General features: G+C 39.2%; 1 protein-coding gene and 1 pseudogene across 2 annotated transcripts in view; both read left to right on the top strand.

Moving 5' to 3' along the window:
• Nucleotides 1-21,421, top strand: part of LOC111347498 (uncharacterized) — a 125,250-nt pseudogene that overhangs the window by 16,342 nt on the left and 87,487 nt on the right. The window lies entirely within an intron of this gene.
• LOC111329205 (uncharacterized) lies at nucleotides 9,946-17,477 on the top strand. The gene is made up of 2 exons (XM_088727016.1): nucleotides 9,946-13,404; nucleotides 14,017-17,477. Exons 1-2 carry the CDS (start codon nucleotides 9,971-9,973, stop codon nucleotides 14,072-14,074), a joined length of 3,492 nt encoding a protein of 1,163 aa, XP_088583142.1. The 5' UTR covers nucleotides 9,946-9,970; the 3' UTR covers nucleotides 14,075-17,477.

The raw sequence follows: 21,421 nt of genomic DNA on the forward strand, positions 1-21,421 counted from the left end.
CTTACTTATAACTTCTGGCTAAATTATATCATTTTCCTTGGAGGTTTAGTCTTTCCTTTCTTCAGGCAGATATTCTTTCACTTGGGTTCTCACTTTTTTCGATATCGTGAGATTTGTTCAAATTGGATTTTTCGTTTAGATGCGTAGCAGCCTTTGTGTTGCCGAGAATAGTCTTCTTTATCTTCGTTTCTGTCTCCTGCATACGCAGTGGCCGTTGAATACATTAAATACACGCTGACAGGCAAACTTCTAACAAAATAAGACAAAAGTAGCGTAGACCGAAAAAAGATTTGCGCCGCCATATTTGTTTTAAATTTTCACTTCTTTCGCATGCACTGACGATGTATTAGATTTCACTGACGGCGTTTCACAATAGGGCGTTTTCAACTTGCCAGTGAAGGAAGGTTGATATTTTCATCCAAACTCAGTGTTTTCGTTTTGCTGTCGATTATCCACAGCGATGCATTTGTGATTATCCTCAGCAATAAAACAACAGAAAACACAGAGAGGAGCGACAGTATATGGGACGCATTTTTCGGTAGACGTTTTCAAGAGCCTCCTTTTTCACTTGTCCTTGCAGAAAACCGAGCATCGAAAAGTCGATGCTTTTTCAAAGTGATACTCTTTGAAAACTGGTTTGGAAAGTCTTTGTGTTCATGGGCCATTCTCGGGCGTCCTACTGTAGGTTATGGGTAACAAAAAAACTATGCAATTTTCGAACTACAACCCCATATAAGTGTGGATGTGCAACTTTTCATTAGCTGGTTTTAGCGTAACTGTTTCTTTTATGTACGCTTAACGCAGTTATAAAATAACTCATTTGATGTCTATCAATTTGAAACTTCCACATCCACCCTGGGGTAAACCCCCCGATATTGGAGCTTTCAAAGATTGATTCGTTCAAATTCTCGTTCCCCCCACGTGCCAAAATTGTGTTCAAATGCCCCACTTAAGCATAACTTTCTGTTCAAGGATTCTTTGAGTGATCAACGTATGTCATAGAATTAACAAAGTCAGGAATTAGTTTTTGGTGCTACTGTTGGGTTTTTTCGCTTAAAGGCATCATTCTAAGATGTGAAAAGTTTCTTCCTAGCCATTCGCTCACGAAAGCAGACTTTTTAACTTGAAACTTCCACTTCAAAAATTTTGAAAACACGGATTCCGCTCGACACATCGGTTCAAATTCCCCATCCTACCCAAGCGAGGTTCAAATTCTCTTCTTTCTAGATACAAACGACAGTCAAATGCCCATGGGTTGCTCGAGGGAGCCGATGATGGTTGTTTAAGTTTCGAATTGATCGGTCCATTCACTGGCTAGAGCAGATCAAGTTTACCCATCCCGAACAACAGCAGTAGCTGACTGTGCAGACCAAAGATGCGTTGATAACCCAACCGTTATGAAAGAGATTTTACATTCGTACATTTTATGAAAATTAGGAACGGGGAAAAAGAAATCTGGAACGAGAATCTGAGGTTCGAAAGTATAGTGGTAATCCGTACAACACTTCAAAATGGCGAATGACAAGAAAAAGAGTCTGAGCACCAGACTCCCCGATTCCCTGTCTCTTGCTCCCCGTTCCTCTTTCTTTGTTCCCCCTTTGTCTTTCCCCGTTCCTCGTTCCTTGTTCCTCGATCCCTGTTCTTCGTTTTTTGTTCCCCATTTGTCGTTCCCCGTTCGTCGTTTTTCGTTCATCGTTTCTCGTTCCTTGTTCCTCGTTCCCCGTTCTTTAGTCCCCATTCCCGCTCCCCATTCCTCGTTCTTCATTCTCCATTCCCCGTTCCTGACTTTTGTAACATCCAACAAAAGCGAGACTTTTAAACGTTTGTCAAAGCTGCCATTGACCCTTCAAGTGAATTCAGCGAGAATCACCCTTCACCAATATAAGAAATCTGATTCTGGGCCTTTTTTGAGGTGATATCTAATATTCTTCATTACGATTGTTTGCGAAAAACACGCGGCGGTGTTATATTCTTAATGACATTGATTCCATTAGATTCCAAAGGAAAACAAGCATTTTCATGGAAGTTCATTTACATTTATGTTTTGTGGAAGATATGGCGCGCAAAAATGTGATTATTTAAAATGTGTACACAGCCAGTACGCTTTTCTAAGTGCCATTTACTGCTGTATACATTTTTGTTACCATTATTGCAAACGTGTTTTGCCTTATTCCTTCAAAGCTTTATCCTTGACACCTCACTATTCAGAGGAGGGAAACCGAAAATACCCAGTCTGTGTAATAATATTTTTTTTTGCAATAGCAACAAATTACAATTTGCTATAGGATGTTGTTACAAATTGCGTAAACTGAGGATTATCACAAAATGCTACAGCCATCATTACAAAATGCGTTACTCGCCTTAAATACAATATGATATTGCAGTGTGTATTACAAAATGAGTAAATTATTACAATATGCCGAAATCATTATTACAAAATGTGTACGTTTCCTCTGCCAGTTTCTCCCTAAATAACTTTCTTAGTTGCTAGTACTCTAGTGAATCTTTGAAATTGGTGTTAGGGGTGAAGATTATTTCAGTTTACAGTCATCTCACAGTTTTTTCACCGCGTTAAACAAAGGAGAGAGCAAAGCCTTGTACAAATATGATATCTTGTAAAAAAAAAAACTACGCGCGTTTCATCGTTGGTGATATGACTTCTCTCTTCTGTCGGAGGTTTCCCTTTTAAGAAACAGAAATGAGGAAACAGAACGGAGAAAATGTTATGATATATTCTAGGGATTTGATTATTGTTATTATTGTTATTACCATTATCATTATTTCACTGATCAGAGTCATTATTTGTCTTCATTCGGGTTATTTTACTCCTTTCTTTGTTTGGCAGGAATTTTTTTTCGGTTTCTTGATTTTAGTTTCGTACACGGTCATAACAATAAACAATAGAAATATCACGACTTATAATTTTTTTATTTTTATTTCGATCGAAACCGCTTTGTGGAAAATAACTTATGACAGAGTATTCCGAATTTCAAAAAATCTCATAGTCGAGACAGATTCGATTTTTTTCATCCTAGTATATTAATAACTATCAAAACCTGGATCATTGACCAATACAATTCAAGACTTTTAAACTCGCTTAGACATTATGGTATATGAGCCAATATACCAATATGTAATATCTGTTCATTGTAATATCCGGCTTCTTCTTACAAAATAATGTTCAGAAGATTTGTCTAAAATCCTGGGGGCGTTTTTTTTTTTTTTTTTTAATAAAACAACTATTCCACTCGCTCTTGTTGGATATGAGATGATTATAGCCAGCTCGGCGCTACGCGCCTCGTTGGCTATCCATCATCTCATATCCAACGCACACTCGTGGAATAGTTTTTAACTATTATTCTGTCTTTTAAGACCAAGTTTCTTAGTTTCGTTTGTCAAACAACAGCGAGAAAGACACTATTTAGATATCTTTATAAGGTAAGAGGATAAATAAACTTGATTAATGTTCTTCTCTCGTCTCTGAAAACTGAAATATTTCAGATCGAAACTCCATGAAAAACATCATGACAGGATTCCGAATTTGAAACAGTCTCATAAGTCGAGAAAGATTCGATATTTTCATCCTAGTATATTTAGTTCTTATTAACCGAGCGGGAGGTCTGTATGGGAGAATCTTGACTGAGGTCGCCAGTACAGACCGAACGCAGTAAGGTCTGTACCAGCGACCGAGGTCAAGATTCTCCCATACAGACCGACCTAGCTCGGTTAATAAGATAGTTATTATATAGCTGTTTCTTATATGCCAATGTTTTATATTCTTTGTATCTTTTTTTTCTAGACCGGTCTACATGCCAGTCTAGATGGGAAACTCTAAACCGCTTTCAACATTGATTTCAGCCAATCAAATTCGTGAACTCAGTAATTCCCAGTCCTTGTGAGACACAGCCATATAATAATTAACAATTATTCCACGTGCGCGCGTTGGATATGAGATGATTACAGCCAACGAGGCGCGTAGCGCCGAGTTGGCTATCTATCATCTCATATCCAACAAGCGCGAGTGGAATAATTGTTTTCTCAAAATCGTTAACTCAAATTATTAAATTTTATTAAATTTTTAGCTCCCTTTTAATTTTAAGCTGACACGTACCCTTACCATATTTGTAGATTATGGTATATTGGCTGATATACCATAATGGCTAAGCCAATAAAAAATCTTGAATGGCATTATCCAATGATCTAGTTTTTAATAATAGTTATTATTAATACGTGTTTCCTACGGTGGCCTATAGAGGACATGCCACATCTTTTCCTATCGCGCGATAAATGGAAATTATCGCAGTACTTTATATTAGTTGTAAAACTTCTTTATTCTCCGACGCGTTTCGTGAAGTTGCAAAAAATTTAAAACGTGTAAGGGAAGGTGAGAAAAATATTTTTGGGGACACGGTTTTAGCTCAAACTAATATTTCCAGAAAGGCTACTCACTAATCTATATTAAAAAAAATAGACCCTGACGCATAAGCACTCGTTACAGCTGGCGCAAGCCTATTTCAATTCCATGAAAACACAGAAGAAAACCGTGGATCTCTGAGTAACCCAGATCAAGAGAAAAGTAGTGATGAATGATATTGATCCTCTAGAGAGTATTAGGCAAGCCATTGCCAACGTAAGGCGGTAATACAGCGCTGGATAAATGTATTATTCCAAAAAGTAAAAATCCTTTTAAAGAGTACTTTAACAACGCCATCTTACTGTGCCGACCGCGTGACTGATATCACGCACACGCTGAGTGTGAAATATCGCGCGATATTTTAATTTTATCGCACGACAGAAAAATTGTGGTATGTCCTCTATGGGCCACCGTAGTTTTAAGATCAGGTTCAAACATTGTTATGACACGGGCTATTTTCATAAATCTTTGTTTTGCAGACACGATTTCTTGATTTTGGTTTCATTCAATAAACGATCAGGATACTAAACTTGGAAACTTTTGCATTAGCCGCTAAGCATAGAAAAAATTACCCATAAACATGTGTTTGTTTATCGCAACTGAAAATTATTATCCTTTAGCCGTAATATGCCCGAATTTCTAACCGCTGGCCATAAAAACCATCACCCCACTGAGACTCTCTTAAATCTGCTGACGAGTTGTTCTTTCAGTGGTCTAAATAGTTAAACTGAGATTCTCTGTCATTTTTTTTCTATCGACGGATCAAGTTAAGGTGGCTGAACACAGTTTTTGACACCTGTGTTTCTTTCACCATTTTCTCTAAAACCCTTGATCTCTCGGTCACCAAAACTGGCAGCAAGCAAGTTAACAACACAAACTTTGTTTTTATGCCTCTTGCTTGCTTGCCTATAACCAAGTGTTTTTACACTGTGCATATCTAGGGGTGAGCTCGGTTTACTGGGAGAATTAAACGGACAACCTTTACTTTGCCGTAATTTGGCCACTCAGTTGAGTGGCCGTTTATTTTTAACATCAAATCAAGTTACAGTAAAACCGGAAATAGAAGCCTAATCCCAGAAAAGGTGAGGGCAAACACCCATCGAATGAGAACTCGACGTACCTAAGGGAATGTTCAAAAACAATGGGCGGGTTAATAGGGTGGGAAAATGTTTGCCTGCACCGAAGCTTAACTAAAAGAGGCCCGAAATCACATGTTAGAATGTTTAAGCATCTACCATTATAAGTCATCCGGGATAATGTTAAACGCGGCGCAGGGTGCATAAATTAGTTTATGCCAAACTTTGTTTTTTTGATAGTTACGCTGCCGTATGTGCCATTTTTAGCAGAATTTCTTACTTACTTTAGAAGGAAACTCTACACACGCTGGTTCTGCAGACTTGCACTGTATACTTTCGGTTAACTTGACTTTATTCTTCACAATCCAACATTACACGTTCTGTTCTACGACCTATCTCAATCCCATCTTTTTTGAGTTAGAAAAATGCTATGTTTTATAAGCTACTGATATACACACCCAGATACGCTAAGTCCGGAGTGGTATGATAATTTAAGCTAACTTGACAAAGTTCCAGTTTTGTTTTACACATTCTTCAATGATTCGTGGCCACTAATTTCCTGTTACATCGGCTTGCTTGACAATCATAATGTTAATCTATGCATGCGGTTTTACTAGCAACTATTTGATTGAATACATCTTTGTTTTTGAAGGCTCGATTACACGACGCCGGTCAATACTTCCTTTGACATTCCACAAATCAATGTTGGCGACAAGAAATAATAACTTACTTAATCAACTACTAAATATACTGAAAAAGGAAAAATTTATCATGAGCACGTGCAAACTTTTCGCGACACCATTGTCATGGCAACATGAATAAATATAAACAAGCTTTTAAAATCGGCCTTGTTCATTTGTAGAAAATCTAGTCATTAGCTTTTCTTTATAATTTGCATGCAACGAGCTTGTAACGATACTCACAAGTTAACACCATTTTGCTAACAATTTAATAGAGATCTTTAATTATCCCTTGTTGAAGGTTTACTCGATTATCTAGAATTTCCTTTGTTAAAAATCAATTTTTTCGATACTCCAGTTTCTTATTTCCTAAAGTATTTTCGTACCAAATTTCGTGAAATTCTAATGAGTGGTTCTCAAGAAATAGGCATATTTCCGAGAAAGCAGTTGTTCATTCAATCGCAATTTTTTGACTTACCACGCATGCGCTGCATTTAACCGGGTTCTCTCGGTAACGAAGAAAAAGTTGAGAATTGCTGGGTTCTTTGCACTGTTAACTTTTCTAACATGTCTTTGTAATAAAAGATTAAAGCTCTCAATACACTGCGCCAACTATAGAGAAAAATAGCACAGATAGTGCGGATGCATGTTGAGTAAATAAGACGACCGCTCTATTGACGGCATGTTAGTTTTTTGCAATCCTTGCGCGCGCGCTGAATTGTATCAGCAAAAGCGCGCGCGAAAACTGTGTTCAGCCACCTTAACATTTTGTTCTTCACCCTTGTGACTCTTGCTATTTGCTGTCATCTTTCTTTTACAGGCTTTGATTTCAATTTCTTGCTTTTGATTTCTGAAGTCACACGAACAACGCATCAAACTCAGCACGTGCCACGCTGAGTTCAACGGTGTGTTTTTTTAAGATTTAAAATAGCTAAATTTATATGTATATAAAAAAAACAAACAGACCAATAACTAAACTGTATAAAACAAAAAACTATTTTCTTTTTCTATACAATCAAAAATAATGTGTATGGAAACTTTTTTTAACATGAGTGAAAGTTCGATAGGAATGCAAGAAATCTAAACAACCCAGAAATTGAGGAAGATTTTCGGTTGTAAAGCCTGACGCGAACATAGATTTGTAGGCAAAATAAAATAGTTTTTGCAGCCTTTAAACCTTCACTTCCAAAATCTGACTAACAATCCTCTCTTCTCGATCATATACATTTCCGTTAAAAAAGTGTAGAGAATTTGATATCGGATCAAGATGGCACATTTACCGCTGATCGGTTGCGTATTTTGTTGGCATGATAATGTTTTGATATTGAAAAGGATAAGCTATTTGTAAATAAACTCAAACAGTTGGAGGGTCGAATGAGACACAAGGTAAATCAAATTTTAAGAGTGCAATGTTATTATGTATCCAGCACGTGTTCCAATATTTTTTTGGGATTTTACAAGAATAGAGTGAAGTGGTGATATTTAAACAATTCTTTATTTACCGATCAATCATATCCTTATTTTGTGATAACACTAGTTGATATATAGCTAACACGTGGGTAATATGAAGCGAAATGTTAGCTCTGATGGCTGACTGAACGGGTGAGATGGAACCATTTTTCCCGCTCGCAATTAACTTGCTTGTTCTTGAGCAAGTATAATTTGCATTGAGCAGCCTTACTAAGTCCATAATCTTTATCGGCAAAGGAATCGCAAAAGCGGTAGAAGACAGTCATAGTAAAAAGAGAAATAAATAAACGGCCCTCGTAGGTTTATCATGTGCTACAAACACAGTTGGCTTTCTTTCCCAGTTCTTGAAATAAACAAATCATTCCTAGATCTTATTAAAGTGAAATGTTTTGGTTATGCAACGAATACTTTATCAGCCAAGCCTGTTGGGTCAAGAAGCCGCTGGATAATAGCTTCTTTGGCGTTCTTAATGAACCGATGACCAACCATAGGGGAAAAAGAACTCGGCGAATATCTAGCCTTCTTCCCCTCACCCTTGGACAAGAACACATATTTATTTGCATTCAGTATTGACAGGATACGTTTTTCTTTCAGTTTCCAACTTCTGGTTTCACTAATTAAACGACCAGGAAACTGAACGAGACACGAGTTTGTCTATAAAGGTGAGCCGTCTTTCTCTTAAGGTCGACACACACGAGGGGACTAGTCCCTGCGACTAGTCCCAGCGACCAGTTTCATGCGACTAGTCCCTTCGTGTGAACTACACATTTCTGTGGTCGTAGGGACCAAAATTTGGTCCCTGGTTTGAATTCGTGCGACCAGTCGCAGGGACTTGTCGCATGAAACAAATGTTTATCCCTTCGTGTGAACTGTTTGTGCGACCAGTCCCTGCGACTAAACGGTAAATAAGCCAATCACGGGTCAGTAGGATGCGTGACTTCCGGTATTTGTAAACATTGCAGTTTCTATGAATTTTCCCTGACTTCTAGATTTCTACAACTGAAGAATAAAAAACTATTTCTACTTTTGTAAACATATACAGATGTCTTGGAGCCGTTTTGATGGAATTTTTACCCTATTTGACTCTGTGTCTGTTGAAAATAATAATAATGAAAAAAAACGGAACACGTAAAAGCATGAATAATCCGACTGAATAAGTGTAGTTCGTTTGCGTTGATGTTTAATAGTGCTACAATGAAAAGTTACCAAATTTTAATTGTTTTCGCGTAACGCTCCAGACTAAGAGACATCTTTTGCCTCTTAATTTTCCTATGTTCTTGTGCAATTGAGTGCCCCCGTGTGGACGCCTTAAGGGACTAGTCCCTGCTACCGGTCCCCTCGTGTAAACCCTTCAAAGACTTGTTTCCGGGACTAGTCGCACGGACTAGTCGCACGGACTAGTCGCACGGACTAGTCGCACGGACTAGTCGCACGGACTAGTCGCACGGACTAGTCGCACGGACTAGTCGCACGGACTAGTCGCACGGACTAGTCGCACGGACTAGTCGCACGGACTAGTCCCCTCGTGTGTGCCGACCTTTATAGTTCTATGGCTTCCGCCCATTACTTTCACTTTTCTTGAAAGAATTCACGTTTTTATTCTGTCAGAAAATAAAAGAAAAATTTAACAGGTTTCGCTGTCTGCCCAAAATAAGCGCATGTCGTGATCGAAAAATAATACAAAAATTTTCAGTGACGTATATCAAATACTCAACTCAATGAATCCAAAAGCGAAGTTTTAAATCCGAGATGCATTTGACACAGTTTATCTGAATTGCGCGCAAATGAAACATGAGCAAAAGGCATGGGGGGGAGCTGGGGGGGGGGGGCAATCAGTGTTAATATGAACCAATTTGAAATTGGTTGTTTATCGTTTTGCCATCAAAAGGAAGATGGAGGATTTTGGAGATCATATCATTTTTCGGGGGGGGGGAACGGTGGATGATCAGAAAATTAATTGTCTATGAGAGGGGGGATTAAGAACAGTTCTGAGGAAGAACAGCACGTATCGGAAAAAATTGATCTAAGCACCCCTCCCCCCATAGGTTGGGTCTAAAAGTTACATGTTTTCGTAAATTTTGCATCGCGATTTGTCAAGAATCAGTGTTGTTTATGCACAATTTATTAGCTATGGAAAAACGAAGAGAGAAAAGTAATGTTGCACTCGCACTAACAAGCATTCGTGGAAAGTGAGCACTGTCTAAACTTTTGCAGAGAGATAGCTACCAAGAGTCATCATATAATTTAGTTATTTAAGTTTTCTGTATTTTAACCTGTTGATTTTTTTTCCATTTCAGGAAGGTATTTGGTCAAACAAAAAGGAGTACGTGATGACTAACACGAGTAAAATCCTACAGAAGATCAGGATAGGATTAGATGTTGCCACATATCTTCTAAACACTGATCGTGGTATACAAGCCGCTCATTTGTGTTATGAATGGTTAGCCTTACTCAACAATCTAGGCTTTCATATGAACGGACTGGATGTCTCTGAGGTAATATTCAATGCGTACTACGCAATCTCCGGTTACACAAACGCAGTACGATACACCAACAAACTTATCGCCATGTTCCACAATACCGGAAAAACAATCATTGAACTGGGAGACAAATACAAAAGACAAAGTAGGCTTGCAGAAGCCAAGGAACTTTTTGAAGGCGCACTTGCCATAGCAAAATCAATTGGCGACGGAATTGGAGAAGCAGTGACTTATGGAAGGCTAGGACTCCTGCTTCAATCACTCGGTAAATATCAGAAGGCTAAAGAATATTACGAGAAAGCTCTTGCTATCGCAACAGAAATTGGCCATAGGGAAGGGGAAGGGACATGGTATGGGAACCTTGGAACTGTGTTTCAATCACTCGGTGAATATCAGAAGGCTAAAGAATATTACGAGAAAGCTCTTGCTATCGCAACAGAAATAGGCGATAGGGAAGGAGAAGGGACATGGTATGGGAACCTTGGAACTGTGTTTGAATCACTCGGTGAATATCAGAAGGCTAAAGAATATTACGAGAAAGCTCTTGCTATCGCAACAGAAATAGGCGATAGGGAAGGAGAAGGGACCAGGTATGGGAACCTTGGAACTGTGTTTGAATCACTCGGTGAATATCAGAAGGCTAAAGAATATTACGAGAAAGCTCTTGCTATCGCAACAGAAATAGGCGATAGGGAAGGAGAAGGGACATGGTATGGGAACCTTGGAACTGTGTTTGAATCACTCGGTGAATATCAGAAGGCTAAAGAATATTACGAGAAAGCTCTTGCTATCGCAACAGAAATAGGCGATAGGGAAGGAGAAGGGACCAGGTATGGGAACCTTGGAACTGTGTTTCAATCACTCGGTGAATATCAGAAGGCTAAAGAATATTACGAGAAAGCTCTTGCTATCGCAACAGAAATAGGCGATAGGGAAGGAGAAGGGACATGGTATGGGAACCTTGGAACTGTGTTTGAATCACTCGGTGAATATCAGAAGGCTAAAGAATATTACGAGAAAGCTCTTGCTATCGCAACAGAAATTGGCGACAGGCGAGAACAAGGGACATGGTATGGGAACCTTGGAACTGTGTTTCAATCACTCGGTGAATATCAGAAGGCTAAAGAATATTACGAGAAAGCTCTTGCTATCGCAACAGAAATAGGCGATAGGGAAGGAGAAGGGACATGGTATGGGAACCTTGGATATGTGTTTGAATCACTCGGTGAATATCAGAAGGCTAAAGAATATTACGAGAAAGCTCTTGCTATCGCAACAGAAATTGGCGACAGGCGAGAACAAGGGACATGGTATGGGAACCTTGGAACTGTGTTTCAATCACTCGGTGAATATCAGAAGGCTAAAGAATATTACGAGAAAGCTCTTGCTATCGCAACAGAAATAGGCGATAGGAAAGGAGAAGGGACAGGGTATGGGAACCTTGGAACTGTGTTTCTATTACTTCGTAAAAATAGGGAAGCTAAGGAGAATCTTGACAAAGCTCTCGCTATCAGTATAGAAATTGGCGACAGACATACGGAATTGTGTTGCTACGGAAACCTGGCAATTCTGTTACAACTGTTTCATGACTACCAGAAGGCCAGAGAGTTACTCGAGAAAGGGCTTGCCATCACCATCAATACTGGCGTTAGATCAAAACAATGTGAAATCTATGTAATCCTTGGGTCCGTGTCCCTATTGCTTGACAATTACTACGAATCGGAAAAATACTTTGAGAAAGCGCACTTGATGAGCAGCGAAATGGGAGACAATATGACTGACTTTCACAGCCTTCTCGGAATCGCTCAGTTAAAGATATCGGAATCAAATCTTGAGGAGGCAATGGTGTATCTTCGTCAAAGTATTGAAATTTATGAAAAGATGCGAAATTTTCTCAAAGAAAACGATGAATTTAAAACATGTCTCTTAGAAGAGCACGGTAATTTTCCCTACGAGTTGCTCAGTCGCATGCTGTGTGCCACCGGAAGTGTGCGAGACTCTCTTAATGTGGAGGAGCTAAGACGCGCTAGAGGCCTCGCAGAATTAATGGCATATAAACTCTCAATTGAAGGCCACATCTCAGCTGATTCAACATCTCGGCCAAGGATCGCAAGCATTGTGAGCCAAGAGAGCAATTGCGCTGTTTTGTACATTTCATATCGTGAGCGGCATGTTCGTCTGTGGGTTTTAAAAGCAAATGGAGACATTGACTATCGAGTGAGCCCCGAAATGAAAATCGGCACCCTCAGCGCTGCAGACGTTTGTGATGTGGAGGAAATGTTTAAAAAAAGCGCCTCCAGTTTCGGCATTTTACATAACGAGAATTGCGAGGATCGATCTTTGGGTGACGATGTCGTCATATCTCCTCAAGAAGAGAGCCGAGCAACCTCGCAAGGAGACGAAGTCAAACGCAACGAAATGATTCTTCAACTGTGTTATGACCAGCTTATCGCTCCTGTCAGAGATTTACTCACAGAGCCTGAAGTCATCATTGTACCTGAGAAGTGTTCATACCGAGTCCCTTTTGCTGCCTTGCGGGATGAGACAGTTGGAAAGTATTTTTCAGAAACCCACAGAATCCGCATCGTCCCTTCTCTGACGACTCTGGGGATCATTCAGGAAAGTCCGGGGGACTATTACAGTCAGTCCGGTGCACTGGTAGTGGGTGATCCTTTGGCTGGCAGAGTGCATTATAAAGGACTTACCCTGAAATGGACACCATTGTTGGGTGCAAGAAAAGAAGCAGAGATGATTGGTCGACTCCTGGGTGTTCAGCCTTTGTTAGGAGAGCACGCAACAAAGCAGGCGGTACTTCACGCACTTCATTCAGTGAGCCTGATACATCTTGCCGCTCATGGTAATGCCGAGAGAGGAGAGATTGCCCTGTCCCCCAATTGCACCACTAAAAGTATTCCACAAGAAGATGACTACCTTTTGACAATGTCCGACATTTCAAAGGTGAAGCTGCGAGCTAAACTGGTCGTACTTAGCTGTTGTCACAGTGGGCGTGGAACGTTTAAACAAGAGGGAGTCATTGGAATCGCTCGGGCTTTCCTAGGATCTGGTGCGCGTTCAGTGTTGGTGGCATCGTGGGCCATAGAAGACAAAGCAACAGAGCTACTCATGAAACTTTTCTACAAACACCTGGCTGCTGGAGAAAGTGCCAGTGAATCTCTTCACCAGGCCATCAAATGGTTGAGAGGCAACGGCTTCACCGAACCTGCCCAATGGGCTCCGTTTGTGCTAATGGGAGATAACGTGACATTCGACTTGAAAAAAATAAGGTAAGCTTGTTTTTGAGTAATTTTGTGTAATCGACATAACCCATTTGAGCTTGTGAAAATAAACAGGAGCCTACCTTTTTCTTTAATTAGAAAAACGTCTGCAACTATGAGGTTTTATTTTATGACGGCACATGTTGACGGTTTTTTTAAACCTTTAACTCCTAGAAGTGATTATCATGTAACTTCTCCCTATAATATCCTTACATTATCCAGCAAACAAGTAATTACTTATCAGGTACAAGTTGTTCATGATCTAACACCAAATTCTCATCACAAATTTACAAGAAAAGGTGTAGCAACTACAGGGGAGAATTAAAAATCAGATCTTGGGAGTTAAAGGTTTAACAAAAACAGGTTAAGATTCAGTGTAGTTTCTTAAGTGTGCAAGATGTTTACAATTATGCCATTGGTGTAAAGATTGACAGGACAATGACCACAATCTGAGCGAAAATATAATAAATAAATAATGAATAAATTAATCGATAAATCAGTGAATACGGTGAGGAAGCTAACTTTTATGTCTATAAAATGTCTAATGACAACGACTGGGAGATTGTGTAAACCTAAAAAGAAATATTACACATCATTCTTAACTCAAAAGTTTTGTTTTAGGCAAAAAGAACTGACGAAGGACGAAAGTGACGGGGACAAGAAACAGAGTAGCGACTGATCCTTGACTCTCCCTCCCCTCCTGTTTACTGGAAGGAAAACTGGTATTTTTTTAACACAAAAACTTTTTACTTTTCACTGCTCTTGTGGGTGCTTTTTTTTACACGGCCCAGCTGTCCAGCAAGTGATGTCATTCGCCCAAAAGTTGTATTATGTTTGCCGAGGAGGAACAAAACTGAACAGATAATTAAAAAATCAAAAAATAGAAAATGTTGAGTAAATTTTCCACGATGCGAAAATTATGGCACTGTTCTTTAAATTTGAGATTACAAAAAATCCTTAACCTTTTTATTTTTTTAGGATATGATTCTAAATTTTACCCTCTAGCTGCCATAATTTTCTCTTGAAATTGATAAGGAGAACCAGCTCGGTAGTACGTAAGAAAAAAAAAAAGAAGTCACTCTTAGATTGATAGGTGTGTATTCTGAACTGCCATTAGATACATAATGTGTCGATACTTTTTTATGAAGAGTTCATATGTAAATCACTTCAAGGAGTGAACGAGCGAAGGGCGCAGGCGAAGATATCTGGGCCGGAATGTTCAAAGCTGGTTTAAGATAACCCTGGGTTAGCGTGATATTTGATTTCAGATCTGAAAGCTTTAAAAGAAAGTTCAGTTTAACTGTTTTTGTCTACAATTTGATGATCGGATGCTCTAAAAAGAATACGGTAAAATTATCACCGAAAGGTTCTTGAATGATGAAATAGGGAAACCTGCATTAAAATTTAACGCTGGGTTAGTGCTAATCGGCCTTCGAACAACTGGACCCTGTTAATTTCTGGAACCTAAACTGTAATATAATAATAACAATACTAATGGTTTTGGCGATAGAGTGCTTTTGAATTGAGTGTTGTAAAACTGGAAGAAAGGAGTCACAACGGCCAATCAGAAGAAAGGAAAATACCTTTGAGAGAACTCAAATTAAAAGCCGACCAATCATCCCAAAATGCGGGAAAAAGCGGGCGACCAAGTCGTAATTGTTTTTAGTTTAGCGCCTGATTGGTTGAGAGATTGGCGAGAGTTTTATCGACCAATCACAAAGCCAAGTAAGGCAAAAGCAGATCTGGAGCCAGCTAGGATTACTTTCGACACTCAACTGAACATTGCTCCATCACATTATCATTATCCTTAAAATTTATTTCTCGGCTTTGAGACTCGCTGGAAGAGAGTCCCAAGCTGATGTTCTTGTTGTCTATGTCTTTTCTTCTGACATAAGGTCTTACAACCAAAACGTTATTACTTTTTTTTGTTCTTGGAGTTTATTCTACTAGAGTTGGTAATAATATCTAGACGATGGCTGTGATGGAAACCGGATTTCTAGGTTAAAAACACTCCGTCGAGGTGATTATTTTAACTCCCAATCGTGCGACCTGAAGTAGGAATCAATTTTCTCGAACTTGCAAAAATGTTAGCCACACTTTGAAGGCATAAGTTCGTATATTGAACCTCAACTTAACAAGTTGTAATAATAGTTATGATAATAATGATAACAATCTTAAAAGCGATGGAGTGTCGTAAATCCAAAACCGAAGTAGTCACTAGAAATACCTTTAAGAGACTTCAAAGCAAAACCGACCAAACTGCTTAAACCGCTGGAAAACGCGGGCGACCAAATCATGAATGTGTTTTACTTTTGTATCTGATTGGTTAAGAGATTGGTGCGAGTTTTCTGAGCCAATCAAAAAGCGGAAGTAAAGCAAAACAAAGCAATTCCGGATTTACTTTCGATACTCCAATGAAAATTGCTGCGATAGTGATCATAAATGAAACAAATAAAACCGAAAAAAGGCAATAGATTTGATTTTAAGCCTCACAGATTAAACAGAGCCGAAATAGTTTATCCAATTAATGATAATGATGAAAAGTAAAGAACCCAAAAGGGCGAATCTCTAGAAGATTTTAGGAGAAATTGAGGTATCAAGTGTAGCTTGACGTTTCCATTCAAGATCGTTGTAAGGGACACGAATTCTAAGCCATTTCTTTCAATGCAATCGGTGGAGGAATTCTCTTAACTCTCTCACAGTACCAAAACCTCGCTCTGAAGTCATCACTGCACGAGACAAACGCTGCTCCTGTTGGGGAGTGGGTGCTACAGAGAATGTGGTTGTTGTGACCTATGTCTTTTCATCTGATATAAGGTCTTACAACCAAAAATTTGGTAGTATTTTTGTCTAAACAATACTGTGATGAAAACCGGATTTCTAAGTTATAAACACACTTCGTAGAGATGATTTTGACTTTTACTATGAATCTTGAACTATCAATCAGTTTTTATCAATTTTGTCAAAATGTTACCCACACTTTGAAAACATAGGTTTATTTCTTGAACCTCTACTTAGATAGTTGTAATATGAGTAATGATAATAGTAATAATAATAATGTTATTGCAAAAGCAATGTCAAGAGTGTCATAAAACCAAAACCGAAGTGTTCGAACTGTAAAAAGACGAATCTTGGCCACGGATCACAGATAAAGATATTGGTTTCTTACGTTTAGGCTACGAGCAGCCCCCACTTTAGGCGAAGTCTTTTGCGCGAGTGAAGTTTTAGATCTCCCGCTGCGTGCTAACATTAACTTTTTTTCGCTGAGTTTTTTTTTTTACTCGCACGACGGACTTTACTGAAAAGGAGGGACCACTGGTAGTGTACTCACTTTGAGAAATAGAGGTTTCTCAAGCTTTTTTATATCATTTTCCTAATCAGTAGGAGCTCCTGTGATCAGATATTTCGTCAAGATTTTAGAAAATTTAAAGATAAGCTTAAACACGAAGGCGCACTATAAAAGGAGCCTTAGGTCCCACTGGACCATTTGTTAATCAACCGTCGTGATGTACAACTCTTAGAGTCAAGTGAGCTTGAGCTACAGCTACTCCAAACCAGTGAACAGCGGGCGCATTCCTCGAAATTGTTTTATGTCTTCATCACAATACAAGAATTCTTGAGATTTGTATTTCCATTCTCCAATGGAAACTGTCTTTATTTGTGGCGGTAAATTTGAGACCGAAGTAGGTGGTTCGCACGTTACCTCATGCCACCATGCGGTTCTGTCCTCGTGTACCGGTTCACAAGAGCCGATACAAAAGACCAAACAATACACAACAGCTAACGAACGACTCCTAAACAAAGAAAGAACAATGGTAATTCCCGTGTGAACTGGTACACCAGGACAGAACCCCACCATGCTGGTGGAAGTAAACAATAGATATCTCATTAGCTCCTTTTGTTCGTCTACCAGCATTTAAATTTGACCCGCACACGTCAACGGTGAGTGACAAATGAGCCTAGGTCTTCCCAGGGAAGACTTCCTTATATAGCGCGCCTTCGTGTTTAAAGTATATTTTTTTCAATGTCTCCGGTTTCTGGATCTGAAAAATAACTTTGAAATAAATGTTTTGCCCTAACTACTTTGTTGTTCGTGTGCGGCCTGCATAAACTGAGATTGTTCAGGAAATTCCATCGTTCTTGCCCCGGCTTATGAAAGTGAAATTTCAACCGCCTCTCGGTTAGCGCAATGGATAGAGCGCTGAACTGTTGTGCGGGAGGTCGAGAGTTCGAGCCCCGGCCGGACCAGCACTCAATATCTTAAAATAATTGAGAAGAATATGCTGCCTTTCTATAATATCAAGAAACGGTTAGATATTCTAGTCTTCTTGGATAGGGACGAATAAATGGAGGTCACGTCTTCTGGAGGCTTAGGGGTAGGAGACGTTAATTTCCCACGCACGAGATTACTGTATGATGGTTGTCCTCCCCTGGGGTGGGTTGGATGGGTTACTGAGCCCGCAGTGATTGGCGGAAAGCTGTTGCGGTGTTCCTGCCTATCGGCAAATCTTCTAAATAAATAAATAAATAAATTTCAAACCGCTCTCCCTCCTGCTCTTACCCTTTATATCTCTGTATTAACATCTATATTCTCCACACTGATCTCCGTACATTTCCTATGGTAACCACAAGGAGAATTTGTTTGACAATCAGGAGTTTCTTACAGTAGATTGGTGATCATTTCCATTATTCTCCTAACCTTTACATTTGATTCAAGGGCAGGGGCGTAGCCAGGATTTTTCAAAGGGGGGGGGGGGGGGGTCACAGAGGCTACTTACTAGATTGTCATGTCAACCTCCACACCGTGCATGTTTTACTTAATGTTACAGTTTTGGGATGAGCAGTGAGAGTATACTTAGCTCAATTGGTTAGAGCGCCGGATTGTGTTGTGCGGGAGGTCGAGGGTTCGAGCCCCGGCCGGACCAATACTCATGGTCTTAAAATAACTGAGGAGAATTTGCTACCTTTCTATAACATCAGTGAAATGGTTAGATATTCTAGTCTTCTCGGATAAGGACGAATAAATGGAGGTCCCGTCTCCTGCAGGGTTAGGGGTAGGAGACGTTAATTTCCCACACACGAGATTACTGTGTGATGGATGTCCTCCCCTGGGGTGGGATGTGTGGGGGAAAAAGGTGAGGTCGTTACATGGACTAAAGCGGCTGCCAGAGGCGCCTGATAATGCTGACGTCCGATCTCAACCTTAGTAACACTGTACACCTTAGCAATTCAGCCTATGCTGCTATTAAGGTATCGAATCATTCACTTTCACTTTCACTTTCACTTTCACTTTCACTTTCACTTTCACTTTCGCAGGCCAAGATATTGTCATGGCATTTTCACCACCTGAATGTTGTAGGTTGTTTGCTTAAAAGAAGGCCTACCAAGGGGGGGCTCAGGGGCACCCCAGGACCCCCCTGGCTACGCCCTTCAAGGGTGATATTGTAAGGAGAAAGAAGCCTGTCAACTTTACGATCTAAAGGGTTAAAATAGGTTTTTTCACTCCTCTGCTACTTACCCGCCGTTTTAATTGAGCTTTGTTTAACTTCCTGAATGCCTGGAGCAGTCTACACTAACACAAGATGAAATAATACCTCTCCACCCTGGTGTGGCTGTTCAAATTTTGCGATGCACCGCATGGGTTATTGACTCCACCAAAGTTATAACGAATCGGGAAACGTGTTATTATGTGTTGTAACAGCAAAACAGAAGACAAATTTCCGACATAATATTCATAATTATATGAGCCATATGCCCCCCCTCCCCAGATAATCCTCAAGAAAACCATAACGAAAGCTGTCGTGAGCCCGTCCGAAAAAAGGTCGTCCGACTCCACACTCGCACGGCTCTTTTACATCTTCCGAGATACAGAGAACAACGCAAGCCAGAAAGTGAAAGCGTTTTAAAGGTCAAAACCTTTTTGGTGAAACTCCAAATAGAAAAAAATTCAACAGGATACTCGTAATTCATTACCTCTATGTTCGAAGAGTCTCGAGTTTTCCTTTTCCTTACTATGAATTTCCTTTCATAGATTTCTACCTGTGTTTTTTGAAATTTTCTTTCACGCGAGATGATTAATGCATAAAAATTGCTGATGCGGAATATTGCACCTACAACTGATGAACGAAGCCCTGTTAACCCTTTACACCCTCACATCATGATAGTATGCATATTCTCTAAACTGTTCTCCATACATTTCCTAACGAGCTGGCAAGAAGAATTTGGTCAACAATCAAGAGCTTTGTTATCATTTCCTTTATTCTCGTGACCTTAATGTGTGATTCAGCTGTGAAATTGTGAGGAGAAATTAAATGTTAGTCCCCCTTAGTGGTTAAAGAGTCAATTTTGTAATTCCGAATAGCAAGGAGACAATAGGAGTACATGTATATTGTCAGTTCTACAACATAAGGATCGTTGTCAACCTCACGCGACCCCAGAAATCAAAATTTATTGTAAATAAAACAAATTTATTTTCTTCTTAAGTTGGAAGTTGGAAGCAGCATCAATCATTTTGTTGTGAGTAAGGCAGTGGTTTGTTTGTAAGAAATGAGGCATAATTTACCATCCAGGGAAGGGGGCGGGGAATTGTGGGGGGGGGTCCATGGTTTCGGGAAACAAGGGAAGAATGATAAAGGAGATAGCGTAGCTTTGTATTAATATATCTTGTAAAAGAACTACGTGCGTTTCAACGTTGGTGATTAACTTCTCTCTTCTGTCGGAAGTTTCTCCTTTAAGAAACAGAAATGAGGAAACAGAACGCAGAAGATGTTATAATATATTTTAGGGATTTGATTATTGTTATTACTGTTGTTATTATTTTACTGATCAGGGTCATAATTTTTTCTGCAATCTGTTTTCCAGGAAATTTTTTTTCAGTTTCTTGATTCTAATTTCGTATGTCATACGTTCAGAATTAACACCGAATAAGACACAATTTATTAGTTTTTTAATTGAATTTTTTTCACTCGTTTCTGAAAACTGAGATATTTTGGATCGAAACTTTATGAAAAAAAATTTTGGAAGAGGATTCCGAATTTCAAACAAATTGATAAATCGAGAAGGATTCGATTTTATTTTATCCTAATATATTGATAATATATTGATAACTATTAGTCTGTCTTTTGAGATCAAGTCTTTTTTATTTCGTTTGTTATAAGTTAAGAATTAATTCCGAAAAAGACACGATTTATATATTTTTGTAGGGTAAGAGCATAAACAAACTTGAGTATAATTCTTCTCTGGTCTCTGAAAACTGAAACTTTCGGATCGCAACTCCGTGAAAAAAATTATTAGAGAGGATTCCGAATTTCAAACAATCTCCTAAGTCGAGAAAGGTTTGATTTTTTCATCCCGGTATATTGGTAATTATTAAACACTGGATCATTGGATAATGCAATTCAAGACTTTTTATTGGCTTAGCCATTATGGTATATGAGCCAATATACCATAATGTACAAATATTGTAAGTGTACGCGTCAGCTTAAAATTAAAAGGAGCTAAAAAACTTAAGATTTGGTGAGATTTGTGTAATATCTTGGGGGCGTTTTTAATAAAACAATTATTCCACTCGCGCTTGTTGGATATGAGATGATTATGGCCAACGAGGCGCTACGCGCCTCGTTGGCTATCTATCATCTCATATCCAACAAGCGCGAGTGGAATAATTGTTAACTATTAACCCTTTCAGTCCAATTATTTCAGTCATAATTCTCCATACTGTCTGCCATATAATTGGTATGAAGTCAGTTAGGAGAATTTGGTACTAGGTCAACTGATGCTCCCCTATTTGATACTTTTCTTTATTCTCATAACTTGTGTGCTTGATTTCGTGTTGATATTGTTAGGAGAAATTCTGTCCTGATCACTCATGGGAGTTGAAGGGTTAATATGAGTTTTAAGATCAAGCTCAAACATTGTTGTGACACTGGCTATTTTCATAAATTTTTGTTTTGCAGGCACGCGGTTTCTTGATTTTGGTTTCATTCATCAGACGATCAGGATACTAAACTCGGAAACTTCTACGTTT

Source organism: Stylophora pistillata, chromosome 7, assembly GCF_964205215.1.
Source record: "Stylophora pistillata chromosome 7, jaStyPist1.2, whole genome shotgun sequence".
Classification (NCBI taxonomy): Eukaryota; Metazoa; Cnidaria; class Anthozoa; order Scleractinia; family Pocilloporidae; genus Stylophora; species Stylophora pistillata.